This window comes from Xiphophorus hellerii, chromosome 3, assembly GCF_003331165.1.
Source record: "Xiphophorus hellerii strain 12219 chromosome 3, Xiphophorus_hellerii-4.1, whole genome shotgun sequence".
Lineage (NCBI taxonomy): Eukaryota > Metazoa > Chordata > Actinopteri > Cyprinodontiformes > Poeciliidae > Xiphophorus > Xiphophorus hellerii.
Genome location: NC_045674.1, coordinates 21,669,445 through 21,685,526, shown reverse-complemented (window position 1 = coordinate 21,685,526; position 16,082 = coordinate 21,669,445). Strand labels below are relative to the sequence as shown.

The window sequence follows — 16,082 nt, the reverse complement described above, 5'->3', positions numbered from 1 at the left end:
TAACCCACCAACTGCCACTGTCATTATGCAGTTTATTGTTGCCACCACAAAAACATAAGTCATGTGTATCTTCTCTCATATGCCTCTTTATGTTGCCTGTTCATGCATTAATGCATCTTTAAATGTACAGGCATGAGTAGGCATGTTTATAAAAAATAACATTTTTAAAAAATCTAATCTACATGACACTTTTTAAACAGCTCTGAATGGAAGTCCATACATACAATGTTTTCCCAAATGGCATGTTTAAACAGCATGTTTCAGAGATTGTTTATAAGTTTTCATTGGGAAATAATAACGTTAAGGATCCCATCATTTCAGCAGATGTTTCAGAGCTGGGATTTTTATCTTAGGTTCAGAATTAAGTGAAAGAATAATGTGGATGAAAGCCTAATCCTGGCAGATCCCTGCAAACACAATAGGAGAATGGGCATGTGAATGTTTGCCTGTATCAGTCCATAAAGCTAACTGACTCATGACAACAAGTTGAGTTACAAAGGTGAATTACCCAGTTGTTTGCTGCGTCTTAAAATCTTTTGTAGATAAAAGCCCATTAACTGTAGAAAAGAACTGCAATGACTATACTGAGTGAAATTTTCTTGAATGGATAATTATCTAAGCTAGTATTTAAATATAAAAAATTATTAGTAAACCAATTCTAATACAGCCTTTTTTGTGTAGTACAGTGAAACATTTAGGCTATAGCGGGTCTCGAGTTAAAAGTTTTCATTACTAAATCAATTTTTTTTAAGTTTTGCTAAACACAATAAGAAAAATGATGAGTGAATGAGCAGACTATATGAATACTATAACGGTGCACAAACGCTCATGTAAGCTATGCTGTGCTCCCTTAGTTCAGTTTCTTAATTTCAACTCTAAAAATTAACTAGATTAAACTGAATCACTGAAAATTTGTATAAATAAGAGCTTTATAAAAACCAGATATCAAAAATGTTGTTACAGATCTCTGATTACATACAGTGCCATTTTATAGCACAATCAAGTTACTATGTTACCTTCAACTGTCTTAAAAGAAAATTTACTTTGTAATTTAACACCTTGAAATTGGGCATGTCTCTTTAAAATCTCCTGCTCTTATTGGAAGTCCGCCTTCAGGAAGTTATCAACAGCACTGCTCCATTAGCCCTTTAATAACGTTGCACTGAGAAGCAGCTCGTATGAGGAACTCGGCAGATGCCAGGGTTTGCTAATTGCTGCTGGCTTGTCTAAAGGAGCTGAGCGATGGAGTCGCCAGGGAAGGCTGCTCTGTGAGGTGGAAGCCCGGAAACTGAGGCGGTGCTAGATCCACCCACGTGTTTTGAACAGCTGGATGGTTGCCACGGGAGATTAAAGAATTTCTCAAACATGCATGAAAGAATCAAGGAAACTCCAGGTAGATTTTTCATGAGGGAATAACATTATAACATATAAAGGTCAAAAAAGTCAATTTTACATAGTAGTGCACCTTTATTTACAAACTTATAATCCAACATTTTTCTGCTCATAAATGTAATTGTGACTGCAGTGATAAAAAAAAAAAGTCTTTGTAAATTCAACTAGCAGCTATAATATGTTTAAGTTGATTGTAATGCCAATTCTCAATCTAAGTTGCCATTTTTACTTTGGATAAAACACAGCAAAAGTCAAAGAACACAAATTGAGTGCATGAACACATACCCCAATAATGCTAAGACCTTTAAGGTAGTCCATCCGGGGCTGAGCCTGAGGAACACAACCTGCAACGACCACTTTCTTCTGCTGCTCCTGGGCTTTCCTGCACAAACAAATATAAGAGTTTTAGAGATTAACACTAGTCAATAGTTTGGTTTCACAAGTCTGCTACTGTGAGAAATATTTTAATAGCAATGACTGTCCAAACAACTCTTGATAGTAACTGAGTCGATATGTCAGAAGTTAACATGTTCCAACAGCAGTTTTTAATGAAGATTAAAAAATATTCCTAAGTCAGTGAACAAAATACTGCAGGTTCATGGAGCTCAAATGTAGATACATATGAACCCACACACCATAATCAAAAGCTTTAGTGATCCAACAGACTTTCTGCATCCAGCACCAAATTAAATCCACCTCCAAACTGTGTGCAACTGTTTGTTTCACATATGAATTGCAAATGTTAAATCTGCTGAATCTCTGAACTCAAAATATAAAATATATTTTCAAGGAGGAGTGGCGTTGGATATGACTTGAAATTAAATTGTACACATACTTCCACTATTAGGGACAAGTTAATCTCAAAGTTACCAAATTAAAGCTCTAAACATATAAATTGTAAATTTTACTTTTGATACTGTACTGAATTGTGTGCATAAAAACTATACAGATCTAGAAAATTGGCCGAGAAGTAAGACATCGTAGAGCAACCGAATGCATCACAAACTGTTCTACTGGACATGTGGATATCAGGAAGACAAAAATATAATTAGTGGTAACTCTCTGTCTTTTTCAGATTTTTTGGTGCCATGTTAAACATTAAACATAGTGAGACATTTAAACTATGCCATTATTCACAATTAACAGATGTTTGATGGAAACAATATTCTAAAACAAAACTATGATGCCATTTAATTGTTTTTTTTTATCCACTGCAGAAAGACTTTCGAGGAGCCAGGGTAGCTTTAGAATGTTTTACTTTTCCTGACACTGCAGGAATCAACGTCAACTGAGACAAAGCAGGTAGAAATCTATCCAATATTCTTTACTAACTTCTAAAAATCATCCAACTGGAAAAAAGGTTATTGTTGCTTTTAAAAAAGTTTAGCTCAGTCTCTCATGTTCAATATTTCAGCTGGCCTTCAGAGACCCATAAATTTGCAATGTTTTACAGCACTTTTGTTCCAACAAACAAATTAAAACCATCACACCTCCCAAGGATTGTTCATCAGTTTCAAGTTTGAAGAAGCAAACACTGCAGCAGTCATGTGCAAGAGCTGTTCCCCAAATGCAAGTAATCACAGAAGTCTGCATCTGCAAAATTTATTTCAAAGGGTTTTTGTTGCATTTACACCTTTTTATCAGGTTTGTAGTTACTATATAGAATTTATAAAGTATAGTCACGTTAACAGAGTAAACAGTTCCAGTTTTGGTGGAGAAAATTAATGTTTTTATTTTGACAACCAACAGTCCTTTCCCTTGCTCACACTCAGGAATCGGGATCTGCATCTGATAAGTGTGGCGCATCGGAAATCTGTTCAGGTTTAACATTTCCTCAGAGTTCAAAGTAACTGTACTTGACATTTAAACTGCAACAACTATGAAACAATCTGATAATGCTGTTTTGGTCTGATTTTTAAGTTTTTAATCACCTTACAAACTCGGTTACAGTGGGCGGACAGCCGTGCTCACAGAACGCGGCGCCAACCCTGCTGTGGAAGGACCCTCTCGACATCACTGAACGTAATCTACATAAACAGTCCATTTCAGATCCTCGCATTGGAAACTCAAAAAAGAAATAAACTAGCTAGCAAAAAATGTTTCAGGAAATGAAATTATGAAGAAAAGTTCTCAGAAACCCATTAATAACTAGCGGTTATTTATATTCCCTGGGAAGTTATCATTCAAATATTATTTAAAATCACATGTCATTGATCGTGTATGTTTAAATGTGCTGAACGAAATAAAATAAAGCTATGCAGACAAACAGTGTACCAAAATGTGTGTGTGTCTGCGTGTGTGCACATGGTCTGTGCAAGTCTCCGTGTCACCTCCAGTTAGTGGCAGTGAGATTTGAGACACGCGGTCTGTCTGACAAAAGCTTTTGGAGGAGCTGCCCAGACTCTGCCATAAATCTTTAATAATGAAGCCTCCTGACAGCAGGAGTGGAAGAGGGAGGGAAGATGGAAGAGGGGAAGCACATAAGTAGGGAGAAATCGTAGGAGGGGGACTGAGAAGCAGCAGTGAGGCTGGATGCAAACTGTCAGTAGTGTTTTAATTCACACCGTTTGTATTCAACAAAACAAAGAGAGCTAGCGATGGAGGAGGAGGACTGTGCAAGGGAAAGGAATGTGAAAGCAGACGACTCAATTCAAAGCCTGCTTACACTGTCACATGAATGAGAACTGGAAGGACAGATGAAAAATGGTAGAAGATGAAAGAAAAAAAAAAACAGTAAAACCAGAATTCAAAAAGTGTTCATTGTTTATTTTAGAAACAAAATCCTTATTTTGGGCCAAGTACAGAACATTTGTACTGAGACACTGTAAAAGGTTTAACACTACATGTGGTGTGTTTTCGTGTTCCTACACACTTCCACATTTCTGAGAGGGCTGATGGGTAATTACAAAGTGGGCTGACAAATAACGAAAGATATCGCAGTGTTGGATACAATGGCTCATTTTACTCAACTGATCCAAAGTATATTTACAATGTGCATTCAATCTGTCGGGTTTTATCTACTGGCCTTCTGCCACTGCCAGAGAGTAAGGAACAAAACCCATGTTATTGCAACTGCCTTTTTATGGTGTCAACAGACTGTAAAAATATACAGAGGGAGGGAAGAGTGTAGCAGTAAAGCAAACTATTCCAAGTCACTAAGAGTAAGTATAAAATTCTGATCAAAAGTTAGAAAGTGTCAGTCACTCTGCTAGATATCCGATTAAATAATTACTTCTCTTCTTCTGCTACACCTATTAAAAAAAATTCAAGGCTAAAAGAACAAAGCCATAACCACATATGCAAACATTCAGAGATGCATCTGATAAGTGTGACTCCCCATCACAGTTACAGCCATGAAAATCTCTCTCCAGCATTAGTGCACATTCAGACACATACACAGCAGGGGTGCAGCTGCCTAATTGACAACGTCTCATGCCAAAATGCACCAAACGTTCCTTTAATGTGCCTCTCGCTCCCTGCCCATAGACCGAAAGCCATAGCTGACATGACAAGGAAGCAGAGAGCGGCTGAGTTGCTGTCTGAGCGCCCCAGTGGGAAAGGCCGATCACGTTGCGTACAATTCCTGGGAGGAATGAGATGGAGGGGGATTATGGGATGCAGTTGCTATGGTAATGCTTAGTAGTCTAATAAAGCTCTCATTGCCAATGACCCAGACTAGAGCAGATGTCCCCCAAGATCAGACGAAAAGGGATGTATGTGTGGGGAGATGCGTGTGTGGGGGTGTGTGTGGGTGTGTGCACACATCTCTCCTCCACTCTGCAGCCCCTTCTCAACTCTGTCACTTCTCCTCAAAGTCCTGACACCAAAGGTTCAAACAATGTCTAAACATACTGTGCATACGTGTTCCAGTGGTCCAAGCTGGTGATAGGCGCAGCATTCATAGGACTACACATAGACGGCTGACCTCTGTCGTATATGTGGTAGAGAGTGCTGTGCTGTACATACTTGTTTTTAACAGCTGAGTAGACACAGTGAATAAGTCAAATTAAACTAGACTAAATGTCCAACTGAATTGATCAGGTTGACTTCGAGATGCCTCATGCTAGGAATATGACATTAAGTTACCCTAGGCATCAGACGGACCAGAGAGCATGACCTATATGAGACTCTTCAACTTTCACACAGCAAAATCTGAAGAGAAAGATAAAGTGTTCCTTAGAGGATCAGGGTAGAGTCTACCAAAGAGCTTTTTTCAATGACAGCAACATGCATCATTTGGTCGCATAATCACATGACATTCTCTAGAAAGCATTGAATGTCTACAATGTTCTCATTCATGTTTAGCATCAAAACTGATGTCAACATACATATATATATATATATATATATATATATATATATATATATATATATATATATATATATATGAGTGTATGTTAGGCTAATTCTGAGCCAGAAGCAACGTGAGCTGTGTCTTCAGATTGAACCAGAAGACCAAACTTCCCGTTTTAGGTCGGTTAGAGTTATCAAAATGGTCTGTTAAATAATGTGGGAATTATTAGAAAAAAACAAAATTAAGGTAGGTATATAACAAAAATTTTACCTAAACTTCATTTACAAAAAGATGACTGAAAGTAACGTTTTAATTATATTTTAATACAATAAGATGCACTTGTTTCTTAATATATTAAAGAATATATAGCGCACAATATTCCTATGCAGTGCACTTTAGCATAGGAATGTTTAAACGTCTGAATTCAATTCTAAAATAACTATCACTTTATCATAAAATTACTTCACATTGTAATGAATTCTTTCTACATTTAATCATGCCATGATGTACAACATAAATTCCTGACACATTTGCATTAGTATAGATTTACGTACTTATTTATTTATCAACCATTTTTATTTATGAAATCTAAAAACTTTCATTTTAGAATATGTTCATTACTGTATGGAAATTTTGGATCTCAATACATCAATGCTGTACAATCAGAAGTGGTTCATTTTAGTTTAGAAGCCAAATATCTAAAACAGACTTTCAGCTATATTCACACATTTATGAGTGTGCGTTTCCGCTCAATGACTCCTTGCTGCGCAGCGTCCTCAGCCATATACAGATAAGGTTTTGGCTACATAGCGGGGGGTATGAGCTCATTACATACACACACAGATCCTCTGCCATATGTTCCCTAGCAAACATGTTGCTTGAGGATGAGGTCATAGTGATACGAGCCGTGAGAAACTTTGTGAGGCTGAGAGAGTATAACTTTAACTTAAACTAGATTAAAAAATTAAGATTTTTCTACTCCAAACAATATGATAAAATTAAGTGGGACATTGAAGATATAGCTCTGTTGCATGTCTATTTCTCTTGCCTCTTTACCATATTTGGCCTATCCTTGCTCCTTTTGTCTTCCTCGCCCTCTCATCTGCACTTCAACGGCCATTTCTGGTTGATTTGACAGCGAACCAGCCACTCAGTACACCCCTGACCTCTCTGCATTAGCATAAGCAGCAAGGGGCAAGGTTAAGTACCCATCAAGCCTCTGTAATTAACATGTGAGTCGATGAGTGCACGGGTGTTTGTGAGTGTGAGTAAGTGAGAGTGAGCAAATGTTTTAAATTGCTCCTTCACATATTTTCCACTTCTACAAACTCCTGCTGAATCAATAATGCAGTTATACTCTTGGTCACTGAGGCAATTTCAATTTCACAACAGCTATTGTAATCCAAGACATTACCTGATTTTATCAACAGGGGGACCCACAAATCATGTTTATTTTTTAAATGTTTTATTCAGTGTTCCATATTTATATTCCTGCGTGTTTTGTAACAGCAGCAAAAAAAAAAAAGTCTCCCCTGTCTGACAGAAAAAACCGAACTGAAGAAACTGTTTTTTTCTTACAAAAAACAGTGTTTTTTGTAAGAAAAACACTGTTGCTCTAATAGACACTGTACTCATTCCTATGTGTATTACTGTACCGGTAGAGTTTTTCTAAACAAAATAAATTATAAAGAAGCAGCTAACTCTGCACCTGTGGAACCTGAATGTGAACAAACTAAAACACATTATAGTTTGTAATGTGGAGAATAGGGAACAGAAAACAGTGACGGGAAACTGTAAAAATTAAATTTTTATGACAATGTTACAAGGAGATCTGTTGAGTGTCTTGTGATATGTTAGCAAAAATAAAAGACAAATACATGATAGATAAAACAAATGAGACTGCCAGTTTTAACAACATTAAAGATAAAATTGCTGGGCGTGGCAGTGGAACAGGTATAAAGCGTGACCCATGTATGGAGGGAGGCCTTAGTCCAAGACTTTACAGGTTTGAGTCCCAGTCTGAGGACCTTTTCTGCATGTCTTCCCCCTCCCTCACAACCCACTTTCCTGTCTAACAACTGTTAAATAAGGCCAATAGAGCCAACAAAACCGTATATAAAAAGACAAAGTTTCTGTTAAAAATAAGCAAAATACAACAGTTCAGAGGCAAAGAATGTGATTCTTATAGAACATGAACACTGAAATCAAACCCATGATTAAAAAGGTAATTATGTGAGCACAAACAACTGTGTCCATAATCTCAGAGAAGAATGGTAGTTTTCAAACAGGCATATATCTTGGGTAGTCTGATTTAGTGAAATTTGATTTCTCTTTACTTCAAATATTTCAAGAACTGGGGTAAGTTTGCTATCAAAAATATCTAGGTTATAGGCTAAATAATATTTAGGCAAACTTCTTAAGGAATGTGACTGTGAGGAAAGAAAAGCAAATTCAACATCAAATCTTTGGAAAATGAAGGAAAGAAATGAATGGTCTGAAGCTAAGAAAAGGTTTGACTGAAGGAGGAAATCTGAGAGGTAAAGCTGCCAAATCCCTTTTCTAGTTTCACGTAAACACATATCCAGAATGCACTTTTTAAAGCCCATTTGTTTTTTCAGCTCCTCTTCATGAGAACAGAAACAAAGACAAAAATAAATAAAAATAACTCAACAACTGCAATCCAAAAACAAGGTTGAAAGCACAGGGGTGTAGCTTCAATGAAAGATGATTACATGAAAGAAGTCCAATAAAACTAACTTGAGATTAAAAGAAAACAATACTAAAGTGAAATGCCATAGCACACAGATAGATTGCTGTGTTTTTAAAATCTGGAGCACATCTTTGATAACAGTAGCTGTGATAAGGGACCAGAATTAAAACAATGCAGGAGGAGAAAAGAAAATGTTGACTCTTTTCATCCTTCCTCATTTATTACTAGTATACCATTTACAAGATACAGGCAATCTGTTGACCAATCAATAGACACCTATAACATAGCTATTTTATGGCTGACCCACTCCGCCTTTGGGTATGCTGTAGATAGGATGCTCCTGTACTGTCCAGCTGGGCCTTGTAAAGGAAAGTCAGATGTTATGCGAAGCTTTCAGATTATGGTCTTTAAAGAATGCTGGACACACATTCACACTGCCATGAAAAGGAGAGAAATCTGTCATGTAAAATTAGATGAATGTGTAATAAATACCATATTACTGTAAATGAGCTGTATTGACCGCTTGAATGCTTCATAATAGAGAAAGGGCTAATAAAAGACAGAAAAAAGACCCATGTGAAACAGACCCACACAGACAGCTGCACAGATGTGTTGGAAATTGCATTAGAGATGAGTACTTCAATGAACTCCAAGAAGGAAGACTATATAGCTGAATCCTAAAAAGAGCCCCGAGAGTCCCATTTCCCATGCCAAGTCCTGTTATTTATAGAGGAAGGGCTATTATGGGGTATTAATGTGATAGTACCCAGCCCCAGGCTGTGACAGAGAAAAAGCTGATAAGTTAATATTTCAGACGATAAACAAAAATCTCTATACAAATCCATAGAGATCGTGCATTTAGGTATGTTATTCCTGAATTTAAATCACATGCTTTTTTTAAAAAATACTACTGGAACTTTGCCCATGTTTACTGGTAAGTATTGAAATGGTCACTGTTTCAGTATTATACCTCTAGTGTCTGATCAAATGTTCCCAAGGCATAAAACGGATCATGTGAATGAAAATATTTTACAGAAATGTGCTGGGTGAATCTCAGAGCAAGAATGTTTTTTTTGTAGAAATCAAAGTATAAGGAAAAATGTCATAAAATCCAACAAACTTTAGCCTATTGAAGAACAAAATTCCTACATACATTCCTCAGCATATTAATAATGTTCTGCCAATGGAGGTAGTGAAGCAACACAAAGAAAGAATAGAGGAATGTTACCAACTAAAAGAGTACTCCCTCATTCTGTACAAGGTTACAAACTTCCAGCGCTATTGCAACATCTTTCATTTCATACACAGAAAGGTTCTACACATGACTGAATCTGAGATACTGTTCAGCCCGATCCATCAGAAACTCTGATCATAGCAAGAAGGCTGTGCTTTCATTTCTTGATGTTGGTTATTTTCTGTCGTAGTCCTGCACTATTTGCTGCTAATCAATGAAATGTTCATAACCTGCACCATAGGAGATAAAAAGCACATCAGGCAGGTCAACGTTAGCAGAAAGTACTGTCTTGAAACTGAAATTTTGGAGATTCTACCTCAAGTTAAAAAAGAAAAGTTTAGTCCGCTTTATTGCCAAGACATTACGGGAAGGTTATGTTCATCTGGTCGCCACTGTCTGTGTGAAGCTGCACTATTCTGTATGAGTGGCCATCTCTGTGTAATTATTTGAATCCAAAGATCAGACAAGGGGTAAGTCTTTGTTATAATGACTCAGGTGAAAGGCCACTCTTGGCTGAATGCATTCAGACAAAATTAGCCCAAGCGTAAACAATCAAGGTTGGTTTCAAGGTCATAAATTATTACAAGACCTCTCTCGGAGAATTGCAATTTCACATGCTCAATGACCTGGAATCATTCAAACAATCAGCAACCCAGCAGCAATCAAAATAACAGAAAGGCCGAATAATTATGCCACTTAAAGCAGCAAAGCAGTCATCAATAAAGCCATAAAAACGTTTACTTCTTGAAAAGTTGCTACAGACTAAAGCAAAAGTGTTGCAGATTAGTTGATTAATGCGGATTAAATGGAAATGAAAGAAGGAATCCTGCTTGGAAAGAAAATGTCTGTTGTCTAACACTTAAAAATGGGAATCTAATTCAGAGTTTGCTTAATTCTATTTAATTTAATCCTTTTGATTTTGGTTCATTTTTATACTCTTCTGCTGCCTCAGAAGGCTGTAACAATAGAATTTTAACAACACTGTTTAATTGATGGAAATACTATTTGAAGGATTTTGTTTATATTGTACGTGTACATAAGTACAAATAGAAAAAAAATTACAGTATAAGTGATTATAAATAAATGAATAAAGAGAAAAGTGTTTACTTACACTGGTTATTTTCTTGAATGCTATTCTTTATTGCTGTTGTATATTTTCCACAGCTTCTAGTGATTCCATTTTATATGGCAATCTTTCAACAAAAAAAAAAACTTGACTGAATCATACAGTCTCAGACATCTCAGAAAAAGAGCGTTAAACTAACAGTCAAACATTATTATACTGCTGGGATGATTTGGGCCATTTTGCTGCTTCAGAAGACGGGACTACTCATCGTCTTGCCATAATGGATTCAAACAATAAATTCTGCTTTCTAGTAGAAAATCCTAAAGGAGAATTTTGACCTATCAATTTGTGACCTAACCCTGGGGTTATGTGGAAAAACAAAGTTCCAAAGCAAGTCCACAGGTTTAGAAGTGTCCTAGTCAAAGTCTGGACTTGCATTCAACAGTGTTATCTTGGCATATACTGTACATAAACAGGTTCTTAATTAGGGCTGAGCATTCAGTATTAGCTGTAATTTGCTAACGAGGGGATTTTAAAAGGCATTTTATTTGAGATTTTATTTCAGAGTAAAAAAAAATAGAAGTGGCTTAATGCATATGAAAACCACACTTTTCAGATTTGTGTTTATAAAACATTAAAAACCTGTCTCCCATTAACATCACCTTACAATGACTTAATTTGTGTTGGTGTGCACTGAACAGTTTATTGTCTGATAAAAACACCATATATACTTGCATATGTTTACATAATAGTAAAGATAGTTATACCACCATTCTTCCCAGGCTGTAAAAGTTTCTCAATTTTTCTTTAAGTTTCTCAGCTGAGGAACACTGAGTAATACTGTCACACTTCACATCCCTTTCTCTTCTGCTGAGGATACAGCCTCCCTTGAGAATTTAGAGGCAAACCTTTAAAGGTCAAAGATCTCACTGTCATCTTTCATGACTTAATTTATATCAATCACGTCTCTATACTTTAACTTATTGAATCTTGAAGTGACAATGGTGTGACGGATACGTTGAAAAACTGTATTTCAACTATTATGAAAGTAGAACTGCAAAGTTTCTCAACTAATTATGCTGTCACTTTTCACCCCCCAACAGTGCACAGAGAAAGGACACTATTGCAGGGGGCATGCATGTCATCACTTATAAGTTGCAGTGAGTATACAGTATCTAAGTGGCTCAGGACTTTCCGGGTCACTGCTTGTTTAGCCAACACCAGCAAATGTCAGCTTTGGAAATCTTCAACTTAACACAAGACCACAGGGAGAATGTCAAAAGCTTGCAGGTGCTTCTTTGACCCACCATTACCCTTTTGTCTCCTAGAGCTTTATACTTGCACTTCTGTATATTTACTTATTAGATTTGAGCTAGGTGTATTTGATTCACTATAAATTGAGTGGGGTGCCCAAAGTCAGTCCTCGAGGGCCGGCATCCTGCATGTTTTAGTTCTCTCTCTGGTGGTAGTAACAACCTTCTCAGCAGGTCAGTGTTCTCCTAAGGCCTCTAATGAGCCATCATTTGATCCAAGTGTGTTAAACCAGGGAGAGAACTAAAACATGCAGGACGCCGGCCCTTGAGGATCGAATTTGGACACCCCTGGATAGTGAGTCATCAAACCCTCGTAAGCTGAGTAGCTCAGTTCCAAGAACCTTCTGTAGAATAACAACCTGGCCTGACCTTTTTGAAAAATACAAAGCATAATACTGTAAGAAGCATAATTAAAGCCAAAATAAAGATTCAGTTTTGTTCCTGAGGCAGTTTGACAGCAAGTCAGTGTGGGGATAATGAGAGAGAAGAGAAGCAGCAGGTGCTGTAGTTCACCTGTGTTTTGTCAGTACAGGTGAACAAAGGGTCAGCGCAGTCCTCTCCATGTACCATCTGTCAGATGAGTCAATGTTTCAAAAGACATTTCTCCACATTCAGACCAAGTCAACACTTCCTGGGAAACAGGCTGGACATTTTTTTCTCCCCCTCTTAAAAAAAAATCCCAATACAAATATTAGTTTGATATTTTACTTTGACAATTTATAAATAACGATGGAGCTAAAATAAAACAAGTCAGTGAAAGTCATTTGTTTTTCTTTTTAATATTTTAATGAACCTGTGATCAAAAGTACATTCATAAATTTTAAGCAGCTCGTCCAACAAAGCTGTCATGCAACAACAACAAAAAAAATATAAGCATGATTTCCTCTTTTTAAGTTTTCTATCATTTTCTTCTTCTTTTACAACTAAAAGCCTAATGAGGCAATGATGAGATTCTCTGTCCTTGCCTAATTAAGATTACAGTGAATTCTAGAAAGCCTTTACGTCACTAGTTTAAAATTACAAACGTGAGCTGTTGAGCTACATGACAGCCTAGTGTTTCTACAATGTGTAATAAAAGAATTCATTTTACAGAGTTCTTTTGCTTAACATACTTTCAGATCTATCAAATATGATTTGGATAAAATGTGGATAATACTGAAAGAGAATAGAGTAAGTAGGAGTTATGACTGTATTGCAGCATCACTAATTCAGCAGCTGTTGTGATTTTTGTGTGTGTAATTTTTTTATCATTTAACTGGCTTGTATTTTCAATACTACAGTTTGGACTGACAAGTTAACATTTCCAAAACAAACCACCAAAACTAAGGAAAAACTGGGACAGATTTAAATAAAGACACATTCTGACAACTACATTGATTAAATTGTATTTTCATAATTATCAGGCTGAACACTTCTTTTTTTTACTATCTATGATTTCTTTGAGGGTATTAAAGTGTTGGACAACACATGCTTTTCACAGTGTAGTTCAGGCTTAAATTCTAAATGAATCAGCCACTGACATTGTTTTTTCTACATGAGTAAGGTTTCCTTTCCAATATTTTTAATCACTAGCTCCTGACACATTTTTTGTCAGTCCTCTTTAAATGTGTAAGTATTATAAAGGATTGGGTTTTGATTATGTGGCATAATTGTCTTGATATTTGTGTTATATCACCTTTAAATGATTTCCCTCAAATTAATTTTGTAGCATTTGATGAGAATTATCAGGGAAACAAAAAGTGTTTCTGTCAGTGGGCTACATCAGAGATTATATTACATGAGAAAAAAAGACATGCAAAATTAAAAAAAGAGCACATTACAGAAAGGGGGGCAAAGGTGTAGCCTTGTTAAAACAAAATACCTGCAGAAAAAGAAGCAAACACCATATGAGCATCTGAGGCATTCCTCTCTTCTTTGGTCTTCTTAATACCTCTTTCAGTTCAGCACTCCCAAAGAGTGAACATGTCACTAAAACCAAAGTTAATTAAATTTAAATCACAGTGGCTCTGGTGGGTCAATTCATTTAATTCGAAGTAAAACGGCTTCCTTTTTATAAAGATACTCCTAAATGTTGCCCACCTTTTTAATCCATCTCTTCCCATTTTCTCCTTCGCTACTCTACCACCATTTGTCTGCTTCTCTTGCATGTTATCTATTTAACTGGAAATTTAATTAAACGCACTTTATTGCTATAGCATTACTGAGGCATCAAGGTCATTAGTTATGAACAAAATTGCTTCATGTTGAAGCTATAGAGTAACAGTATTACACTGATTCAGAGGATGTGTGTGGGTACACTCGCATGTCAATTGCCATAGCATTAAACTTTTCAAAGCTGTGGGGCCAGACAAATATTAGGAAAATGTGAGATTTGTGATAATATTAGTGAATTTTGTGATAGTGATACGACTTGCGACAAATAAAAAAATAAAAAATAAAAAAAGTGTTGTCTTTCTGCTTTGGGTTCACAGCAATTGTAGACCTAAGATGATAAGTTCCACCTACTGGAGGAAAAAAAATATTTAATGTTTCCATCTCAACTAGGTTTTATTAAAAATTTACTTCTGGCTGGCATTTGCTGCTTTGGCATTGAAGCAACATAGCTAGTTTTTAAATGACTTGATAACCTGTACCACCTCTCCACCATGCAAAGCTTTTTATGCTGCATTGTGTAGGTGTTACCAAGTACATTACAGAAATCCAGAACTTGAAAACATGTTACTTAAAAACTTAGCTAACACTTATTGCAGTCCAGGCAATCCTTATGACATACACAATGTGTGCATAGATATTGGGATAATTATATATTTCCAATACATTGTTCAGCCACAATTTAAAAATTAAATTGCCTGCTTTTCAATTTGCCATGTTCTTAAATATTAAAAAAGCTTAAAAAGTTATTCTACTCTCACTGAATTTCTTCCTTTCAGCGAGTTTTTATAAGTATAAATCTATAGCAAAAAACCATGGTGGTGAAAGTGTCAAATGGAGTAACTTTGAATTAGCAAGCAATCATTTGATGCTTGGCACAGAGACTTACAGAGACCTATAATATTTGAGACGAGCTTTTTTTAAATACATTTTTAAAAAATTAAATCACAACTGTCAAATTTATGTTTTATTGTTAAGTATGATCCTCATTTATCTACAATTACAAATCTTTTAAAAAGTATTGAGAGCAGTTATATTCAGCCCCTATCATGATGATAAACCAAATAAAATCCAGAGCATCTAACTGCCTTTCTTTGCTGTGTTTAATTTAATATTATGGTGCAAGGGGTACAGATATTTTAGCATGACAACATATGTTTGGGAAAGCAGGTAAAAAAAACAATAATAATAAAGACACAATTTCAGCTAATTTTGTCATCCGTTGAAACTGATACAGTGGGGAGAAAAATGATAATAATAATCAAACCCCTGGAAGCTTGGTTCATTTCCAGGACACCCATTTAAACTAGGAAGACTGAAATAGCATATAGGAGGCAAGTCACCTGTTTTTGAACATGGTTTTCTTCAGGTAGGTTATTCATTTTATCACATTGCTCAATATGAGTGAAACAGGTGTACATAAAGTTAGGTGAGGTGGAAATTTCTAAATTTAAATTAATAATAGGTTTGCTGAATCTGTCTTTATTTCAAGCCTGTCACATAGGCAGTGACAAATGTCCATGGAGGATAAAATCTACATGCCTGAATATGATGGCCACACAAACAAGCAGCCACACACACAGTTATCATGGGAAACATTTTGAAAAACAAAATAACCTTTAGCTATTAGATCTAAAGGTCACAGCTCTTATCTGTATAATGCAATTTTGAATTATTTGAAATCAGTCAAAAATAAATTTAATAGATGGAAAAAGCAATAACAGTTGGCATGTGGAGTGTTCTCTAAAGTACATAATGAAAGAAATGCTTTAGTGTAATGAAAAACACAAGACTAAAACAGCCAGATCAGAAATAACTACAAGCATCTCTACACAGAACTAAATTCAATAGGAAAATACCATAATAAAAGGATTAAAATATCATTACATAGACAAAGCCAGGAGATCCATTACCTATTGCAG

The 16,082-nt window shown here is 36.0% G+C and overlaps 1 protein-coding gene across 2 annotated transcripts in view; it reads right to left on the bottom strand.

The window, feature by feature from the left end:
• cdkal1 (CDK5 regulatory subunit associated protein 1-like 1) overlaps positions 1 to 16,082 on the bottom strand; it is a 195,799-nt gene that overhangs the window by 137,101 nt on the left and 42,616 nt on the right. For both annotated transcript variants that reach the window (XM_032558700.1, XM_032558699.1), the window contains one exon: positions 1,678 to 1,774. In XM_032558700.1, the coding sequence (XP_032414591.1) occupies positions 1,678 to 1,774 (97 nt within the window). The remainder of the gene's footprint in view (positions 1 to 1,677; positions 1,775 to 16,082) is intronic.